Source organism: Macaca thibetana, chromosome 3 (assembly GCF_024542745.1).
Source record: "Macaca thibetana thibetana isolate TM-01 chromosome 3, ASM2454274v1, whole genome shotgun sequence".
Lineage (NCBI taxonomy): Eukaryota > Metazoa > Chordata > Mammalia > Primates > Cercopithecidae > Macaca > Macaca thibetana.
Window position 1 is genome coordinate 16511896 of NC_065580.1, and position 21980 is coordinate 16533875.

The 21980-nt window shown below is 41.8% G+C and overlaps 2 gene segments (V, D, J or C); both read right to left on the minus strand.

Annotated features, from left to right (window-relative positions):
• Positions 1–21980, minus strand: part of LOC126951110 (probable non-functional T cell receptor beta variable 7-3) — a 632711-nt gene that overhangs the window by 591112 nt on the left and 19619 nt on the right.
• On the minus strand, positions 12261–14390 carry LOC126951094 (T cell receptor beta variable 11-1-like). The segment is given in 2 exon segments: positions 12261–14222; positions 14326–14390. Coding segments are annotated over 2 exon segments (518 nt in total).

A 21980-nucleotide genomic window follows, 5' to 3' on the forward strand; every position in this document is an offset into this window, starting at 1 on the left:
CCTCCCGAGTTTGCAGGATTACAGGCATGCACCACCACACCCAACTAAATTTCTATTCTTAGTAGAGATGGGGTTTCTGCATGTTGGTCAGGCTGGTCTCGAACTCCCAACCTCAAGTGATCCGCCTGCCTCAGCCTCCCAAAGTGTTGGAATTACAGGCATGAGCCACCGCTCCCGGCCTCAAATATTTTTGTGGCTTCTGGTTTTCTCATGTGTCATCTAAAAAACTAATTCCTCAAATGAGTGCTAAAATATATTTCTTAATTTTTTTCTAGTAAAATTTGTCTTGTTTTTCACAGTTAAGAGTAAACATACCTGAAATAGGTGTTTATGTAAGGAATGAAGGAGAGGCCTGGGAATAAGTTGGAGGCACATATGCTCAGTGAAGTAGAAATAATCTATTATTCATAAACAATCCCCAGGGTAGAAAACAACACTACACCTATGAAGCTGTAACTGAACGTAGGGGAATGTGGCTGGAGTGGAGAGCTGGGGGAAACTTGAGGAAGGTGGTGGAGAGGAAGGTGAAGGACAAATGACAGAGGACCTTGTAGGGCTATTGCCCTCAGAAGAAAGGCAGCCAGGAGCAGGGACCACATGGGGGAAGGTTTGTGTCTGTGAGTTGAAGGGTAGTAGAGGATATGGTAAGGTTTTTATGAAGAAGTCACTGAAGAATATGTTGGCTTTCAAATTATGAAGGGAATTGGGAATATGAACAAAATATCTTTTCCATTCTGCAAGCAGAAAAAGAGAGCTGCGGAAGAGAAATCCAGCAAGGTTAGGGTGTTGGGGCAAACTCCAGATCATCTGAGACAGGGTTAGGAATAGAGCCACAGCACTGAGGGTCATATGGCCCCTGCTCTAAGACACCCCCAGACTGGGCAGTGCTCTGGGACTCCTATGGAGGCCCGGACTTCCCACCGTGGGGCCCAGACTCGGGCGCACAGGCAACCTCAGTTTTTCTAACTGCCCTTTATGAGCAGAGAGGAGGCAGCTGTGCAGCACTGTGGACTCACTGCTGGCACAGAAATACACAGATGTTTGGGAGCGGGTAGCTGACTCCAGAGTGAGGAGGAAATCCTCTGTCTTTGATCTGGAGACAACATAGCCATCGGGGACTTCTCCTTTATCTGTGATACCAGCACCTGCTGAGTAATGGATCAGCCTCAGCCCATGTCCCAGATCTTGTCGGTACCAGAACATATAGCTGTGGCTCCAAGTCTGGTGACACGTCAAGGTCACCTGCCTTCCTGTCTCTGTGACCTTGTATCTCGGGCTCTGGGTGATTCCGGCATCCCTGTGTCCTGTAATAGAGAACAACAGACACTGATGCTGTCATCCTAACAGAAAAGCTTGCACTGAGGCCTTGGGAATTCCAGGGAAGGAGGCCTTCCTGTGACCAGCCCTCACCTGCCCACAGCAGACAAAGTGCCACATAGAAGAAGAGCCTGGTGCCCATTTCAGCTCCAGGTCAGGATCTTGTGACTCCCAGCCCTGCTGTGGGCAAATTGAAATTGAGCTCTCAGTGACTTGATGATGTCACTGTCCCTGCTAAATGCTTGAACTGCAGAGCTAACCTGCCACGCCCCTTCTCTTCCCCACAGGAATAAATCATTTATTACAGAGATAGTTGAGAAGCTTAGATTGGGAAAAATTTGTAGATCTGTTTTGAAAGAAATCTTAAAATGTGTAATCGCCTTCCCTGATTTTAGTAGGGAAATTTGTTCTTCTATGCATATTTTATTCCCATTATGCTAAATTCTTCATTTGAATGCTGTTTTAACACTTCTGAATATTTCTGTAGTCCAAAGAATATTGTCATAGCAGTCCTGGTGTCTTTTATGACTTCTCTATACAAAATTCAACTCCCAGTTGAATTTTTTTCCACTTTGTTTAACCTCTGGATATTTGTATTTCAGCCTACAGAGATACCCTTGGTTAAAAGAGTCAACTGACATCCAGAAAGGTTTCAAAGTTATGAGTTCAAGGTCATTCACATTTGAAGACTCGCTTCACACCTTAGCACCTCATGGCACCTGATGGGAGCCTCACCATCCGAGCTCAGGCTGCTGTGTGTTCTCATGAGGACGATTTTTCCCTTTGCTTCAGGTGAAGCCACAAACACTCACCACCTAAGTCCTCTAAGTGACTGTACTTCCTGTGAAGAAAAGAGGAGGCTCATTAAGAAAGTGGATGAAATATTCACCCAAAACTACACCTATCTGGAGTCTCTAGGGTCACAGAGAAATGTTCTATTTCCATTCAGAAGATCTCGTATTCACCAAATGGGAGAAGATTGGAGGAAGTGTAAACGTGCTTTGGCGCCAAACTTACATCCAGTCAATAGCACTGCTATTGTTTCCTCAGATACAACAGATTATCTATTGCACATCTTGGTGCAACCTGGATGGGTAATTCCTGCAATCATGCTCCAGTGAGAGAAGACACAGAATCAGAAGTGGAGACAGGGAGAAGGCCCATGAGCACCCCCATGGGAGGCCGTGGCTGGGGCCTAGTTAGCCCAGGAAGGACTTTCCCATCTATGCCAAGAACTCACCTGGTCCTGGGAGACCAAGAGCCACACAGCAAAGGAGCCAATCCTCATGGTTGGGCCAGGGCAGAGGGAAAAATAAAAGCTTTCCAGTGCGGGACTTTCATTTTGGGGGTAGGGCACATAGAATCCCAGAACTCTAAGGATCCTTCCCTAAATGAGGTGTAATCTACCAAGAATGTCAGTACTTTCAACAGCACTCTAACTTTTCTGGGGAGAAAAGCATCTACAAGGAATATATTCTTTTACTTTTTAATTAACTCATTATTAAGTGTAATAAGTTAAAACAATTTTTTGGAAGTGTCTACCTCAACTTGAAGCTTTGTCTGGTTTCTGTGCTGGTGTTTCCCACATACCTGGACAGTACTTATGCAATTGCCATGAAGTCAATGAAGAATAACCTCAGGCCTTCTCACTCACACAGGACCTTTCCAACACTTTGTCATTTTGCATTCTCCTTTGCAAGGAGCTCCTTAAAATTGTATCAGCTTTGTGCCCCACAAAACGTGAATCTACTCTGCACCTGCAGCTCATGAAAGATTTGTTGAATGAAAGAAAAATGGAATGAATGATTACCTGAGTCCAGGCAAACTCTGCTTCTGTAAAGAGAACCCAAGTCTATTCAGTTCAAATTGCGTTCAGAGTTTTAAGGGAACAGAGAGCCATCCTGAGGCTGCTGAGAATTCAGAAATAATTCCAAATGAACCTGGAAGAGATTAGTTTATATACATCATCGTTACACTTTTTAAATGAATGGGTAGTGGTATGAGTAGAAGAAAAACAATGGTCTCCTTCAAAGGGAAGGGTCTTTGGATGGTGGCTTCATTCCATCACTGCCACAGTATAGGCTGTCCCTGAGGACAAAGTCTGTGATGGGGACTTAGGTGCATGATATGTGGGAAATGGCTCCAGGAAGAATTAAGAAAGAAACATAAAATAGGGAAGGAAGAAGCCAGGAAGAAAGTGCAATATTGAGTTTGTGTTGGAGCAACAGGAGATGGAATCTGTCAGCGCCTCTCAGGAGCACATAGAATGCTGCTTGAAGTTTCTGCATGAATGGACAGGCTGGAGCGTTAGTCCTCTGTCTCACCAGGAGCATCAGGACCTCTGGCTGTCTTTGAGTACAGGCCAGGTGGGCTCAGATAATATCATGGAAGAGCCCTGGGGAGGAAGTAGAGAGACTCCCAGCATGCACCTGTGGAAGGGCACTGCTGGATTGAGGTGAATGGGGACTTGCACATAACTGTTCACTACAGCAAGCCTGAAATCAGAGTGTATGTGAGACCTAGGAAAGCTGCTTCAGTCAAATGTATAAACAGGTAAGATAATACTTTTTTTGAATGATTTCTGTCAGAATTAAAACGGATCACATGAAGAAGCAGCAGAGGGGCCAGGCACAGTGGCTCACACTTGTAATCCTAGCACTTTGGGAGGCAGAGGCAGTCAGATCGCTTGAAGTCAAGAGTTTGAGACCAGCCTGGCCAACATGGCAAAACTCCATCTTTATTAAAAATACAAAAAATTAGGCCGGGCGCGGTGGCTCAAGCCTGTAATCCCAGCACTTTGGGAGGCCGAGGCGGGCGGATCACAAGGTCAGGAGATCCAGACCACAGTGAAACCCCGTCTCTACTAAAAATACAAAAAATTAGCCGGGCGCGGTGGCGGGCGCCTGTAGTCCCAGCTACTCAGGAGGCTGAGGCAGGAGAATGCCTGGGAGGCGGAGCTTGCAGTGAGCCGAGATCGCGCCACTGCACTCCAGCCTGGGCAACAGCGTGAGACTCCGTCTCAAAAAAAAAAAAAAAAAAAAAAAAAAAAAAAAAAAAAAATTAGCCAGGGTTTGTGGTGGGTGCCTGTAATCCCAGCTACTTAGGAGTCTGAGACAGGAGAATCTCTTGAACCCAGAAGGCAAAGGCTGCAGTAAGCTGAGATCAAACCACTGTATTCCAGCCTGGGTGACAGAGCAAGGCAAGACTCCTTAAAAAAAAAAAAAAAAAAAAAAAGGAAGCAGCAGAGTGCCTGGCAAAGGCTGCCACCACCAGACCCTGAGCCTCCGTCAGGGCAGGAATATTTCTGGCATTTCCATAGGAAACTGGCCTTTCCAGTTACTGGCCCTGCAGGACACTGTGAGCTCACTGTATCCTTAGGCAGGCCTCAGGTTCTGCTATTCCATGTTCCATCCCTGCTCTGCGGGGCCCCTAAACAAAAGGCGGGGCAGGTGCAGCACAGCGCCCACATGCTCACAACAAGCCCTACTTTCCTAAGCTTGCCCATCCTGTCCCTGCCCTGAGAAGCATTCCCCAGCCCTTGACACCCCAGCCTCAGCACCCTCCACTACCCATACAGACACAGAGACACTTTTTCCTTGGGGCAAATTGAGACCCTTGGCACCCCTACCCTTCTCTGGCAATGAGGAGTCTGTGTTTAACTCAGGGTCCACTCTGAACTCAAATCGCCCCGCTCATTCCAGCAGACAACCAGGCTTCCCTTCCACCCTCCTCTCCTGGGTCACCCTCCCACCCCTCTCCAGGGTTCCCTGCAGCGTTGTGGAGCCACAGCGCCCCCACGCGGCCAACTGTCCACAGTCTCATGGATTCACACTTTTCTGACCTGATGTGCTCAAGATTGTCCAAGTCAGGAACAGGGATTCCAGCATCCCCGCTCCTGCAAACCCTACCCTCTCAGATACACAACATCAATGCTTTCCCAAGCAGGCCAATTTAGGATTGGTCCTCAAATCCACCCTTAGCCAGTGGAGAGAAAAGGGTGCATTAACCAATATTTTGATTGCTAATAAATGTTACATAATTGCAATTCATGTGATAAGATGAGAGAACCCAGAATAACACAGGGCATAAAGTAAAACAGTTGAAGAGATCAGGCAGATCTGGCCTGGAAATACAATATTCCATGTCTCCTTTTGATTGATCAGACACATCTCTTCATATTTTGTACTTAGATTATTTGCCGAATTTTACATAGTACATTTTATGGGGTCTCTGTGCTTTTTCATATTTAATTCTGAATTTATAGAAAGTCTTGAAATAAACAACCCTATCAGCTATAACTTAGGCAGATTGAGTAGTCTGACATTTCCTATCACTCCCCAGAAGTGTGTATGTGCTCCACTAATGAGCCAGTGCCTCTTAGTAATGCAATCCAAAGAGAAACTATTTTCATGTGGTTGAGTCTCTGTGAGAAAATGCACACACACGCACATCCACACTCATACACATACACACACACACACTCACACTCACATTCATACACACAGTATCTTCTTATTGCAAGGATGATAAGATTATATTACCGAGCACGGTGAATTTTTCTTTCAGTGTTTTCAGCACTTTTCTTTCAGTGCTTTCTGAGATGATGTTTCCAGCTTCATAAAGATGTGGTTTTGGGAAAATGTGGTTGTGGGGAAGAATTTCTTTTACTGGATCATGAGACTGGATAAGTATTATTATAACATAAATTTTTTTGTTCCAAAAGGATGTTTGCAAATTCCAGCTTTAGATGCGGTTAGGATACTGTGTAACACTGGCCATTAATCCTGACTGGGGAAACACATTTGCTTGGAATATTGCAGAAGTTGTATGGAAAATTGAGACAAACCATAATGACCCTCCGTTGTATTTCACGTGGAGGAAGAAGCCTCTTTTGAAGTGAAACTAGCTGCTAAGTAAGAAGGTACACATAGAATTCAACTATTATATTGAGAGAATGTGAAATATTATCATCATTTACTCAATAGAGTCAAAATAATTTATTTATCATCTATTATGTGCCAAACTCTGTGTGACATATTGAAGATAAAAAAAGGTGAACAAGGTTGGAGGTCATTGTATCAATTTTTTTTTTTTGCAAAATTAAATATTTCATATAAATTTTTTGTAAGATTTGGCTATAATTCAAATTTGATCTTTTTTTTTTTTTTTTTTTTTTTTTTTTTTTTTTTTTTTTGAGACTGAGTTTCACTCTTGTCACCCAGGCTGGAGTAGAATGGTGTGATCTCGGCTCACCACAACCTCTGCCTTCCGGGTTCAAGCGATTCTCCTGCCTCAGCCTCCCGGGTAGCTGGGATTACAGGCATGTGCCACCACATCTGGCTAATTTTTGTATTTTTAGTAGAGACGGGGTTTCAACATATTGGCCAGGCTGGTCTCGATCTCCTGACCTCTGGATCCACCGCGTCGGCCTCCCAAAGGGCTGGGATTACAGGAATGAGTCATTGCACCCGGCCAATTTTTTTATGTTAGATTATGTGTTAATAACTTATCACATCACTGAAGAGTGGAAAGTTAAAATCAATGCCCACAGTCTTTCAAATACTTGATAGGAAAGCTAAGGTAAAGCTCGCGGTGTCCTATTCTCAGCACTGCTCCAGCAGTCTGAGTGCACTCACTTTCCTTTTTCTTCAATACACCTGAAACTCGGCAAGGCTCATTAAATTCTAGTAAATTCTAGACTGAGAAATATTTAAAAATCACAGATTTCCTGCATCTTTGAAGATTTAACATGCTATATCTTCTTGTTCTCCAGGATCTTTCTTGTTTTCAAATAAAACGTTGCTATAGCAGGTCTGGCTTCTAGAGACAGTCTGTGCCTCCCCACCTACTACCCATATCCCGAATTCATAGCCCAGTTTATGTACTAATTTAAAGTACAAGCAGAAATGAAAAAAGGTCAAATGTAGATAACTTTTCAGAAAATAGATACTTTACTCTGAGTTCTTAAAGGTCTTGGCTACAGAGGTGTTATCAGCTCTTCTAGAGGGTGCACCACAGACTCTGTCTTAGTTCCTCCACCGTCCTCCCCTCAAATCTTCATTTTTCCGTGGATCATTGAGAGGACAGTTTGGAGAAGACTCCGCGTATGATTCCTGAGCACATCTGGAATAGTACAGGGGAAAAGACATAATAGGGTCAGAACACGGAAACAGGAGTAGGTGGAGTGGGTTGGAAAGAGCAGGATGTTTGCTATCTTAGTAATGAGGTGAAGAAGACAAACTGACTTAGTTCAGACTGTCATAAAGCTTAAAGACTTAAAAATCTTAGCGGTGTATGTAATTATATATATAATCTATATATCACATATAATCTGGATGGGGTAACTTTACTTCTTATTGGTATATTCCATAATCTAGGTATTAGTTCCCCTACTCCCAAGAAATGCACTCCCACATGTGCTAAAGATCAATTTATCTGTGAAAAATTTCTTTAATAAGAAAAATGCAAGCCTCTTTTTCCCTATAAATCATATTTAATTAATCATTTTAATACAAATCATTCTCACCATTTATCTTTTATGGCAAGTAACTCTACTACGGAAATCAAATTAAAGGTCTTTAAAAATAAAAATATTGGTTATCATAGTATTATTTAGTATCACTTTCAAAAGTCAATTAAAAATTTCAGCCTGTGAAGAGATACAAACCAAAACTCTTAGTCTGAGATATTTGTTTATTCTGAATAGCTCAGTCTAATCTCTTTCAGTTTCTATTCCATGTAAGCTACAGGATTCCCTGACCTCTTGAGGGAGTTATGGTTTTCAACAATTTCTTTCTCCATTTTTTAAAACAAGTTCCCATTACTACAGAATAAATCAACTCATTTTCTTGTGTACTAACTTATCTTGTCCTTTCACCCTGAGTCCCAATTTCCTTCATCAAAGCTAACCTGGTCGTTACATACGCCTTCTAACATTATCTCAGAAGTGTACTGTGATTTTTTGTGTGTGCACAATTCACATATGAAACCTTCGTCACTTAACAGAGATCATTATTAATTTTTTTAAAATGATCTATTCCATGTATTTCAAACCTCAGTGTTCTGCAAGTCTCTGGGAATGGCAGAAGAACATTCTGGAAGAAGGGAGATAGGGGAGGGCAGGGAGAGAGGTTTAGGTCACAGAGAGGAGGAGCCAACAAAGAAACGTTGTATCTCAGCAAAGTGAGCGAAATTGTAGCAGGTCTACAATGACTTCTGGGGAGATCTGTAGGAACAGAGAGCAGGCATCACAACCTCATCTTTGTCTGTTCTTTCCTCTTTAACACACATCAGAGACAGCTCCCAATGATCCCTTATATGTTTGGTTCTTGAGAAGGGCTAGTTTGAAAACTGCTTTAAAATCCTTATGTCTCTCCTCCCAGTTTAATTAGGGTTTCTCCGGCAGCTGTTCTTGCCATGGCTCTTTAGACTAGTGATGAAGTCAGTTTATAGCTTGATCGACTTGATAGCTCTTGGCAAGATCACAGTCTGCCAGGAAGGTTTGTTTGATGAGCGCAGCTGGTGAGAGTTTGGGGATTTGTTTCTGCCTAGGGTGAGATCCTGGGTAGTGCATGAAGAGTTGGAAAGAGAAGTAGCCAGCCAACTAAAGTAATAATGATAATAAAAATCAACTGCTGAAGGAAACAAAAGGAACCACTTTTGATGCACAGCTTACACTAGCATCATGCTCTCTAAGCCCCTCTGATCACCAGTGTCCTGCCCTCTTCTGGGACCCTCCTGGCATCAAGCCCTTGAGCCTGTGTTTCCTAAATTGCCACTCTTACTGCACAGCCACACTTCCCTTTCCTTGAGTAGATACACAGAAAATACATGGGCCTAGGAAGGGAAGGTCAGCTGGGTCAGGGGTACTGGAAGCCCCCAGGCTTTTTTATTTCTTGCACCATCAAAATCAGATAGTATTTAATTTTTCCCCCATTCTTGGAAAATGTTGATTCAAAAAAAAAAAAAAAAAGTCACCTTTTTAAAGCCACAGTGCCTCCTTGTGGCCAGTAGGCAGAAACAGCACAAATGTGCTCTCTTGCCAGGACACAGGGGACTTGTGCTTTGCTTTATTGAGTCATGGAGATATGGGAATTATGATTTGTTGGTGTTAGAAGGTCAAAAGGCAATCTTTATGTTGTTATGGCCTAAGATGGAACCACTTGAGAAATGAACATTGAAGTCAGACAAGTGGAGATTAAATATCAGTGTTAATAACCAACAATGCTCAGATAGGAGAGCAAATAGGCCAACCAACACTCTTCTGAATCAGAATTTAATCCATTCTCTCTCCCCTGCAAACTACAGACCAACCCTGTAAGGAAAAGAAAGTGTTCCACTAATCTTAGTGCGTGTTGAAGAAGCACCAAAAGAATCTACTTTTTTTCCCAGTAGCCAGGATGAAAGGGTGATGATGAAGAGAGGACTAAGCTCAGATGAAGAGGAGACTAAATAAGACAACTTATTTCCCTTCCCATGGGAAACATTTGGCAAATAATGGAAAGACAAAAACCAGTGTATTACTTTAGGGAAGTTCCCCCAAATGGAAAATGTGGAACCAAGCATGTTTCCAGGGGACTGGGTTTAACTAGGAAATGATGATAGCCACACACCTGTGACTCCCTCCAGTTCCGACCCCTGACCCTCAGGTGTGCTCACAAAACATGGCACAAACGAGTCGTGACGGTGCAGGAATGAAGTAAATTCTATGTTCACTCTCTGCTTTCTGATTAACTTGGTTTTATTTTTATTTTTTTATTATACTTTAAGTTCTGGGGTACATGTGCACAGCGTGCAGGTTTGTTACATAGGTATACATGTGCCATGGTGGTTTGCTGCACCCATCAACCCGTCATCTGCATTAGGTATTTCTCCTTATGCTATCCCTCCCCTAGACCCCTCTGCCCCAACAGGCCCTGGTGTGTGATGTTCCCCTCCCTGTGCCCATATGCTCTCATTGTTCCACTCCTACTTATGAGTGAGAACATGCGGTGTTTGGTTTTCTGTTCCTGTGTTAGTTTGCTGAGAATGATGGTTTCCAGCTTCATCCATGTCCCTGCAAAGGACATGAACTCATTCTTTTTTATGGCTGCATTGTATTCCATGGCATATATGTGCCATATTTCCTTTATTCAGGCTATCATTGATAGGCATTTGGATTGGCTTCAAGTCTTTGCTATTGTGAATAGTGCTGCAATAAACATATGTGTGCACGTGTCTTTATAGTAGAATGATTTATAATCTTTTGGGTATATACCCAGTAATGGGATTGTTCGGTCAAATGGTATTTCTGGTTATAGGTCCCTGAGGAATCGTCACACTGTCTTCCACAATGGTGGAACTAATTTACACTCCCACCATCAGTGTAAAAGCATTCCTATTTCTCCACATCCTCTCCAGCATCTGTTGTTTCCTGACTTTTTAATGATCACCGTTCTAACTGGCATGAGATGGTATCTCATTGTGGTTTTGATTTGCATTTCTCTAATGACCAGCAATGATGAGCTTTTTTTCATATGGTTGTTGGCTGCATAAATGTCTTCTTTTGAGAAGTGTCTGTTCATATCCTTTGCCCCATTTTTATGGGTTTTTTTTTTTTTTCTTGTAAATTTGTTTAAAATCCTTGTAGATTCTGGATATTAGCCCTTTGTCAGATGGATAGGTTGCAAACATTTTCTCCCATTCTGTAGGTTGCCTGTTCACTCTGATGGTAGTTTCTTTTGCTGTGCAGAAGCTCTTTAGTTTAATTACATCCCATTTGTCAATTTTGGCTTTTGTTGCGATTGCTTTTGGTGTTTTGGTCATGAAGTCCTTGCCCATGTCTATGTCCTGAATGGTATTGCCTAGGTTTTCTTCTAGGGTTTTTATGGATTTAAGTCTTTAATCCATCTTGAGTTAATTTTTGTATAAGGTACAAGGAAAGGGTCCAGTTTCAGTTTTATGCATATAGCTAGTCAGTTTTCCCAGCACCATTTATTAAATAGGTAATACTTTCCCCATTGCTTGTTTTTGTCAGGTGTGTCAAAGAGCTGATCAAATTTAAATATTTACTCTCTATTCTCATTACCCTGTTCCAATGAAGCATCGAAGGTTATGTAATTAACAACATAATAATATTCTGAATGATAAAATGTCAAAATCAAGTGAGTGTCCCAATTTGATTATAAATCCCCTTCAAGTTTAAAAAAAGTCCTTTCCTCAAAATTAAAGTTTCAATATAACATTCCTCTATGCTATTTAAGTTAAATATCAAGCAAATCACAGACTGAGAATCTGACATTGAAATTCAAAGAAAATTAAAACTTTAAATAAAATTCTCTGACCTTCATCTGAGTAATTACAGAAGAGGAAACTCAAACTGTCAGAGGCGTTCAAACCAGAGTGACTCCATCTTAAGTGAAAGAAATGAGGCTGGGCCTTGCTGGGCTGCATTCCCAGAAAGTCAGGTATTCCTAACCTCTAGATGTTTACGGTTAAAGCAGCAGATTAATAATGTTTACTAAACAGACCCAGACTTGGGAATGTCATGATACCCTAATATCTTGAGAACAGAAACATTCCAAATTTCACTTTAAAGATTATAATATCGCTTCTTTCAAAACATAGTAATTAAGAAAATTAATCCTTTATCACAAACCCTCGGAGCAGAGCACATCTCTCAACCATCTTTTCTTGTCCTGTATATAAACAAGTATTGTACCTAGGGTAGATGTGCTCCTCCTGTTACTGTTGGGAAAGCCCTACTCTGTCTATGGAGTAGCTGTTCTTTCACCACTTTATTTTCTTAATAAACTTACTTTGGCTTTGCACTGTGGAATCACCCTGAATTCTTTCTTGCATGAGATCCAAGAACCTTCTCTTGGGGGTTGGATCAGGATCCCTTTCTTGTAACAAAATTAACCCTTCTGTTATTATTTAAATCATTGGTTAAATTACCACACTAACACAAACTGCAGCTAATTAATAACCCAAAAACATTATGAGGGATAACTGGTCCAGAATCTTGGAGAAGGCAGGAGCCTGGGGAGTGAGCACAGCAGTCACTGTCCTTAGGGGCATTTGCTGAGCCCAGCCCAGCACTCAGGAAGCTGACTCACAGGCTAGGGGGTAAAGGCTAAGACTAGACTTCACTGAGTGTGACCACTGAGGAACTTGAATAGAAACAATGAACTAGTAGGAAACCTGCTCTCCAGGGGCTCCAGGATACCTCAAGCCTTGAATTCTGTTTCAGGGAGTCCTGGATTATTTACGCATCCATGCACTTTACAAAGCACAGTAAAATTATCTCTGGAGAAAGATATGTCATCCTAGACCAAAAATTATTTCTACAACCATAGTGTCTGGCACAATGTTGAAAATAATCAGGTTTATAAGGAAAAATACAAACAAATGACTGAGAAGCAGCACAAAAGAAAATCAACACAAACAAGCCACAAAGATCTCAGAGGTGAACAGGAACAGACAGACTGAAATAACTGAGAGTCCTATGTTCAGTGAAATACAAGATACTCTCAAGAAGTGTAACGAGGGAATCACTGACAGCCACGGTCCTTCAGAGGATTCCCAGGAAGCTGCCTTCCCAAGCATTCTAACCAGTACTTTGGAATGATTTCTCATACAAGAGAATCTGGCAGAGGTTAGGGTAGAGACTAGACTTGGACACACACAGTGCATTATTAGAGGAGACAATTGGACCAGGGCAGTTCATTGCTTCCGAAGTTCTGGCAGGAATATCTAATGCACTAAGGAGCTATTTTAATGGACAGACAAGGAAATGGGCAGACAAGTGGAAGTGTCCTCACCAGCCTCTGATGAGGACTAACTATAGTGTTGGGCTATGTCTGTTACATTGAAAAGTTAAAGCACTCCAGTGAAGCAAAATTCATTTTGAGCTAAGATTTGGGAATTGTTTCCAAGATAACCATTTGTGTGCATTTCTTTGAGGTTTAAAGTGTGCTGAATGAAATAGCTGAAATGATCAACATCATCATCATTACAATATTATTATCATTGTCATATTTCCACAAAAACAGAGGGAAAGGATTTCCAAACACATAGTATCTGTTGAGATTTGATTGCATGAAACATCCAGTGCGAGGTCAAGAAGAGATTCCAGAGCCAGGATAAGATTCAAATCATTCAGATGCTGACCAGGGCAGAAGAAGGGCCTGCTGTTTGTTACTTGCATGAAATCAGTATCTATATTATTAAAGTTTAACACACATGTTTTGGTGATTAAATGTTTTTATTTTTCAAGTTTGTGTATTTATTTTCTTAATTAACATACAACATTGTACGCATTTTTTATAGAAGAACAACCATCACTGCCCCTGAGGACTAGGTCTGTGATAAATCACTTTCAGTTTTGGTTTCTTGAATTCCCACCCAGAAGTCTTTCAAATCCCTAAGACATATTTTCAAACAACAATGATAGCGCTCATGTTTTAAGAAAGAGTTCATTTCCTCCCACTGTATGAATCCTAGCTATATCTGAAAGCTCACTTCTTCCCTGGGAGGATGAGGAATAAGGAAAGGCCGCTGTGAGCTGATAGAGAGGAGAGAGCCCTGCAGTTTTCTGCACAGGAGGGAAGTGTCTCTGCATCGCTGTGGCTAAGCTGCTGGCACAGAGATACACGGCCGAGTCCCCAAGCTCTGCAGGCTGGATCTTGAGAGTGGAGTCTACTCCTTTGAGCCTCTCTGCAGAAAATTGATCCTTAGGCAACTGTGAATCATCTACTACACCTTATTCTGAAACTGAACCAGAAGCTCTGGGCCCTGACCCAGGATCTGCCGGTACCAGTAAAGGGTAGCATGGCCAGATATAGGATCACACCAAAAAGCCACAGCCTGGCTTTTCTCTGTAATCTTATATCTGGGGGACTGGGCAACTCCAGCTTCTGTGAATTCTGTTGGGGAAAAAAAGACAGAATTTGAAAACAGAAAGACAGAAATGACTGAAGTAATCACTGGAATTTCCAATGGGATGATCATGGTGTTCTTAGGACTCACCTGCCCGCAGGAGACAGACGGCCGCCCAGCAGAGGAGCCCAGTGCCCATGGCAGGCTCAGGGCAGGATGGGAGCTTTGCCAGTTCAGGGTCCTTGTGAACAGGAGCAGAGGAGGAGGGACGCCCCTGTCCTTATATGGCAGTTCCTACAGTGACATCTTTGTCTCCACAAATGCCTAAGTTCTTAGAAACCAATTGTTATGAACTAAAACAGAGTTAGAAGTTGCTTTAGCATATTCATGGACTGTGTGTAAGTTCATCAAGGTGTCTTCACTCACATCTCTAGGGTTTGGGGGATTGGATCACCCACTGCATCTCCAGGCCCCTTGTCAGGCCTCTGAGCCAAAGCTAAGCCATCATATCCCCTGTGACCTGCATGTACATATCCAGATGGCCGGTTCCTGCCTTAAGTGATGACATTACCTTGTGAAATTCCTTTTCCTGGCTTATCCTGGCTCAAAAGCTCCCCCACTGAGCACCTTGTGACCCCCACCCCTGCCTGCCAGAGAACAACCCCCTTTGACTGTAATTTTTCTTTACCTACCCAAATCCTATAAAACGGCCCCACCCCTATCTCCCTTCACTGACTCTCTTTTCGGACTCAGCCGGCCTGCACCCAGGTGAAATAAACAGCCTTGTTGCTCACACAAAGCCTGTTCGGTGGTCTCTTCACACGGACGCGCATGAAACCCATCCTCTGCTGGATGTTTCTACTTGAATGTGTCAAAGGCAACTCAAAGTACAGACAGCAATTCGTAACCTCTGTGTCTTATCTGTATATCCTTCTCTCTGGACATTTCTGTCTTACCAGGTTCTCCATCTTCTCATTGCTCTGAGCTTAGATAGAGCGGGAGCTGGGGTAGTTGACACAGGTTTATCCTAGAAGCATGTTGAGCCAGCTGACATGCTCTAAGCTAAAGGGGTAAAATAATACCCTGAGAGAGAGTTGGAAGGGTTCATTTTTTGTGAAGGTCCATGACCAGTTTTCTCTTTTCTGTACAGTCTTCATGATGCATTGTGTACCAAGTCTTCATCACGGTTCTGCCTATGGTTCTTGGTCATCTGTGTAATGAAAGTTCTGATATCTTATAAGATGGGTGAGGATTCTCTCATCCCTGAAAATATCATTGTGGATACTGTAAGAAATCCAAAATCAGATTTGTTGAAATCTTGAAAAAAAAAAAAAAAACACCTTGTAGATTTAGTGTAATTTACAACTGAACAGCAGAGGCTAGTATCTGGCATTTTTTTTCTAATGGGGCGACATTAGTCACAAATGTACTTTTATTCATTGCCTAAGGGGTAAAGGATGAGAAGAGTTAGGGGGTGGAGCACCTGAGAGTTGGCATAAGATAACAATACAAGGAGACGCATGTCCAGAGAGCTGGGAACGAGGATATATGTGTTCAGCGGGGCGGGCTCAGAGATTTCCACCAAACCCCCAAAACCTACAGGACACATGTCAAGGTTATCAGGTGAACACCTGTGGGTATAGAATTACAAGAACCATCTGTCTCTGTCATAAATCTTCTATCACTGAGGTAAACAACTGCTGGTTTGAGTCAAACTCATGTAGGCACCAGGCAATAATTGCATGATGGAAAATTTCTTCACATTAAGGTGCCACTACCTGCTCCATCTTTGTGACCAGGGTTGTGGCTTTGAGTGACAACAGCGTTCAGGGGATAGAGGCTGGTGGCTAGAAACAGGACTTATCCGTCTATCAAACCTATCAGTCACAGGACCTACATGTGATGTGCTTGCGAGTGAGGCATGCCAAGTCCAGGGGGGACATTCCTCATTGTTCCCAGGCCTCACCTGCTTCCTGGGCAGCACAACTGAGAAATTCATGACAGAAATCTTTGTCAAGGCAGGAATGAGGCATCATCATGCTGCTCAGGGAAGAAAAGGCCAGAGCCCTGGTACATCTGGTTCTTATTCAGAATATTTGCGGGGTTATTTGAGATAAGCCTATCTGCAGAGGTCTGGAATTGTCCACTCCCCTCTCCTATGTTCCATTTACATCCTCTTGTCCACCGTCCAAGGCACAACTGGAATGGGTTAGGTGTGGGGTACAGGTGAATTGCTAAGGTTTCTCTGAGTTCTCCTGAGGAGGAAGTGGTTCTCCCTTTCTATGGGTCTCTGAGCATGCAGGTTGGCTCCTGGCTCTCCTCCATCTATCCCCATGCAAGCCCAGAACATTCTTCACTCAATGATTTGCTACAGTTGGTATTTGCCTGCTGAAGAGATGATACCTACCTGCATTGATGGGGGATGAAGTTTCCATTTAATGTCTCACATTCCACTGGCCACTCACAACATCTGCCAACTAGATCCTGAATGCTGGGATGAAGCCACACTTTTCCTTTAAACTTAACTCCTCAGACAGCACTGACCCCTGATTTAAAAGCAAGCCAACCCCAGCAAACCCTAGTGCCGCCTGCTGGCCAATGGCTCAGAGTTACCAGGCTCAGGCTCTCGATTCATGGGTCAGAAATACTGGGGCCATGTCTATACTGTCCTCAGTAGAATCAGGGCTAATATCAGACAGTGTTTGTGAGGAACTGGGGGGAATTCCTCCCAGCTCCATCTATTCCTACTGTCTTGCCAGAGCCCCGCCTGCAGTTTGGCTGTGGTTTGTCCCCAACAAAACTCATCTTGGTCCTCAATGCAGCAATTTTGAGCCTCAATGTAGCAATTTTGAGCCACATGGGAGTTGTTTGGGTCATGGGGTTGGACTCTTCATGGAAGATTAATGCCAGGAGTCAGTTCTCTCTCTCCAGGATCTGGATTAGTCACTGTAAGAGCAGGCTGGTACAAAGTGAGGGTCTTGCTCATCCCGGTTTTCCTTGCACAGGCCTGCTCTTTCTTCCGCTTCTCTTCCAGGTTGTGACACAGCACAGACCCCTCACAAGAAGCCCAGAGGTTGGTGCCCTGGTCTTGGCCTTTCCAGCCTCCAGAATTGTAAGCCAAGTAAACCTTTTCTCTTTAGACGTTTCCCAGCCTCAGGTATTCTGTTACAGCAGCAGAAGACAGACTAAGGCAGCCCTTCTCCCCCTTACACAAATATGTACTGCCCAGCCTTAACTTGGCAAAATCACTATTTTTCTGTTTACATTCAATCACCTTTGAAAGCTTTTGAATTTTTGGCCAAACTGCAGAATGCTCAGAATATCCAGACACAGAGAAAACATTTGTTAAATGGCCTCCTGGCATGCATTGTTAACTAAGTTTTGTGCCGGTTTCAGGGATATCAAGCTGTTTTGTCCTCAAACTGTAAATTATCTTATCTTCTTTTGAAACTTTCTTAAAAATTATAGCCTGACTCCTATGAAAAAAGTATTTTATAGGGCTAGAAAAGACCTTATCTTTTATATTTATTTATGATATTGACAGAATATTTCAAAGATATTAAAACTAAATATAAGAGATACCCAACATTACACTGAAATAATGCCAACATTTTATTTTGGTCTGTTAATACATTTCATTCAAAGTTTATTTAAAAACTGAACACCTATGGAAAAGTTTAGAGAACAATAAAACAAACAGAATCTTGAAATGTACATCTGTATACCGATTGTTAATATTTTGTGGCCTTTATATATCTCTGTATATTTTACCCTTAACTTCTGAAACGTTTTATCCTTAGTAATTCAATGTCTCTTCTAAACAATTGGCATTATCTTACATAACCACAAATGTCGCTATTACACTCAAAAAATTAGCATTCATATAGCATCATTATCCAGTATATACTTTACATTCAAATTTCTCCAGTTGTCTCAACATGTCCCTTGGTTTTGATTTACTTTTTCCTCTAGGGCAATATCAAAGATCATGTATTTCAGGAGGTTGTCGGATCTCTTTAGTTACTTTTCAACGATACATCTCCTCCAGCCATTTGCTATATTTTCGGTTTTTCATGACCATAGATTTTTGAAGTGTCCTGGTCAGCTTACTTGTAAAACAGCTCACAATAACAATTTTCATATTATTAGAGGTTAATTACTTGGGAAATATGCACCATAGATAACGTCTATTTCCCATTGCATCCTGTCAATCACAAGAACATGGAATGTCATTTGTATGCATTTTGGCAATGCTAAATTTGAGATGACTGATCCCAGATCTCTCCATTGTGAATGTGCCCTTTACCCTTTGTAATTAAATAGTAACCCGTGTATTGATGCTTTGAAACAATGTACATATGCTGTTAGGCCCCAAAATCATATATAAGGAAATAATCTTTGAAAATTTCCCAAATCTGGGTAAAGACAGCAACATCTAGGTGCAGGAAGCTTGGAGGCTGCCAATCAAATTTAACTCAAAAAGGGGTTCACCAAGACACAATATAATCAAATTACCAAAAATCAAAGCCAAAGAAAGAATACTAACAGCAGCAAGCAGTGAGAAACACACCACATTTAAGGGAGCCCCAGTACAGCCTTTAGCAGATTTCTTAGCAGAAACCCAACAGGCCAGGAGAGAGCAGAACAGTTAATTCAAAGTACTGAAGGAAACAAAGACTGTTAGTTTAGGCATCTACTGGTGGAATTTGTCTATAATTATTGAATGGTTACATTGATTTTCTAATTAGATATATCAATTAGCATTCTTCCGTAATAAAGACATTCTTATCTATCTCTTTTTATTGTCATTATAGCCTCATAGATTTTTATAACTTGTTATAAATCAGTATCCTCATTATTCTTCTATAATGCTTGCATTGACCCGGATTTGGCTGATGGAGCCCCTTGAAATGGCTTCTATGGATTTTTTTTTTTTAATTTATTTATTATTATTATACTTTAAGTTGTAGAGTACATGTGCATAACGTGCAGGTTTGTTACATATGTATACTTGTGCCATGTTGGTGTGCTGCACCCATCAACTCGTCATTTACATCAGGTATAACTCCCAATGCAATCCCTCTCCCCTCCCCCCTCCCCATGATAGGCCCCGGTGTGTGATGTTCCCCTTCCTGAGTCCAAGTGATCTCATTGTTCAGTTCCCACCTATGAGTGAGAACATGCGGTGTTTGGTTTTCTGTTCTTATGATAGTTTGCTAAGAATGATGGTTTCCAGCTGCATCCATGTCCCTACAAAGGACACAAATTCATCCTTTTTGATGGCTGCATAGTATTCCATGGTGTATATGTGCCACATTTTCTTAATCCAATCTGTCACTGATGGACATTTGGGTTGATTCCAAGTCTTTGCTATTGTGAATAGTGCTGCAATAAACATACGTGTGCATGTGTCTTTATAGCAGCATAATTTATAATCCTTTGGGTATATACCCAGTAATGGGATGGCTGGGTCATATGGTACATCTAGTTCTAGATCCTTGAGGAATCGCCATACTGTTTTCCATAATGGTTGAACTAGTTTACAATCCCACCAACAGTGTAAAAGCGTTCCTATTTCTCCACATCCTCTCCAGCACCTGTTGTTTCCTGACTTTTTAATGATCGCCATTCTAACTGGTGTGAGATGGTATCTCATTGTGGTTTTGATTTGCATTTCTCTGATGGCCAGTGATGATGAGCATTTTTTCATGTGTCTGTTGGCTGTATGAGTGTCTTCTTTTGAGAAATGTCTGTTCATATCCTTTGCCCACTTTTTGATGGGGTTGTTTGTTTTTTTCTTGTAAATTTGTTTGAGTTCTTTGTAGGTTCTGGATATTAGCCCTTTGTCAGATGAGTAGATTGCAAAAATTTTCTCCCATTCTGTAGGTTGCCTGTTCACTCTGATGGTAGTTTCTTTTGCTGTGCAGAAGCTCTTTAGTTTAATGAGATCCCATTTGTCAATTTTGGCTTTTGCTGCCATTGCTTTTGGTGTTTTAGACATGAAGTCTTTGCCCATGCCTATGTCCTGAATGGTACTACCTAGGTTTTCCTCTAGGATTTTTATGGTATTAGGTCTAACATTTAAGTCTCTAATCCATCTTGAATTAATTTTCGTATAAGGAGTAAGGAAAGGATCCAGTTTCAGCTTTCTACTTATGGCTAGCCAATTTTCCCAGCACCATTTATTAAATAGGGAATCCTTTCCCCATTTCTTGTTTCTCTCAGGTTTGTCAAAGATCAGATGGCTGTAGATGTGTGGTATTATTTCTGAGGACTCTGTTCTGTTCCATTGGTCTATATCTCTGTTTTGGTACCAGTACCATGCTGTTTTGGTTACTGTAGCCTTGTAGTATAGTTTGAAGTCAGGTAGCGTGATGCCTCCAGCTTTGTTCTTTTGACTTAGGATTGTCTTGGAGATGCGGGCTCTTTTTTGGTTCCATATGAACTTTAAAGCAGTTTTTTCCAATTCTGTGAAGAAACTCATTGGTAGCTTGATGGGGATGGCATTGAATCTATAAATTACCTTGGGCATTATGGCCATTTTCACGATATTGATTCTTCCTATCCATGAGCATGGTATGTTCTTCCATTTGTTTGTGTCCTCTTTTATTTCACTGAGCAGTGGTTTGTAGTTCTCCTTGAAGAGGTCCTTTACATCCCTTGTAAGTTGGATTCCTAGGTATTTTATTCTCTTTGAAGCAATTGTGAATGGAAGTTCATTCCTGATTTGGCTCTCTGTTTGTCTGTTACTGGTGTATAAGAATGCTTGTGATTTTTGCACATTAATTTTTTATCCTGAGACTTTGCTGAAGTTGCGCTTCTATGGATTTTGAACCTGTCTTCTTGATTCTGATCTTTTTCTTGATTTCTACCAAAAGATCTTCTAACATTTTTCCTTCCCTTGATATGGAAGCAGCCATATCAAGGAATCACATTTGGAATAAAGTAATGTACCTATTGTTACTGGGGAACACAAACAAAAAGCAAATACAGCCATTAGTTAATTTACTTTGTATTGTTTTTCAGACCCTTCCCTGGATAGAGTTAGGAAGTATATAATCTTTAAAATCTTAAGTTCGTATTAATAACTCCAATTCAAATCAGCACCACAGATTTCTTCCTCATCTTCCCCTGTTTCTTATTTATATCTCTCTTCTCTTTGTAAAAAATCTAATTCCAGGAAATATCAATAAATTACTTATTTCTCTCTTCTACAGTATCAAAAATGTCTCAGAAGTACTGCACTAAAAACATTAGCCATAACACATCACCCAAGAGAAGTTTAATCTCAATTTCCTTTAGTATCATTGCAGTACACCACCGTAAATCTAAAGTCAGTGGAGACTCTAAAAACGCAATCAAATAAAATAAATATTACCTCCAAAGAAGGTATGCAAATTGCCCATAGGCACAAGAAAAGACTTGTAACATCTTTAGTCATTAGGTAAATGCAAATCAAACCACAATGAGATATCATTCACTTACTAGGATGGCTATAAAAATAGTAATCATCAGCCGGCCCGGTGGCTCCTGCCTCTAATCCCAGCACTTTGGGAGGCCGAGATGGGCGGATCACAAGGTCAGGAGATCGAGACCATCCTGGCTAACACCGTGAAACCCCGTCTCTACTGAAAATACAAAAAATTAGCCGGGCGTTGTGGCGGGCGCCTGTAGTCCCAGCTACTCGGGAAGCTGAGGCAGGAGAATGGCATAAACCCGGGAGGCGGAGCTTGCAGTGAACCGAGATCGCACCACTGCACTCCAGCCTGGGTGACGGAGCAAGACTCTGTCTCAAAAAAAAAAAA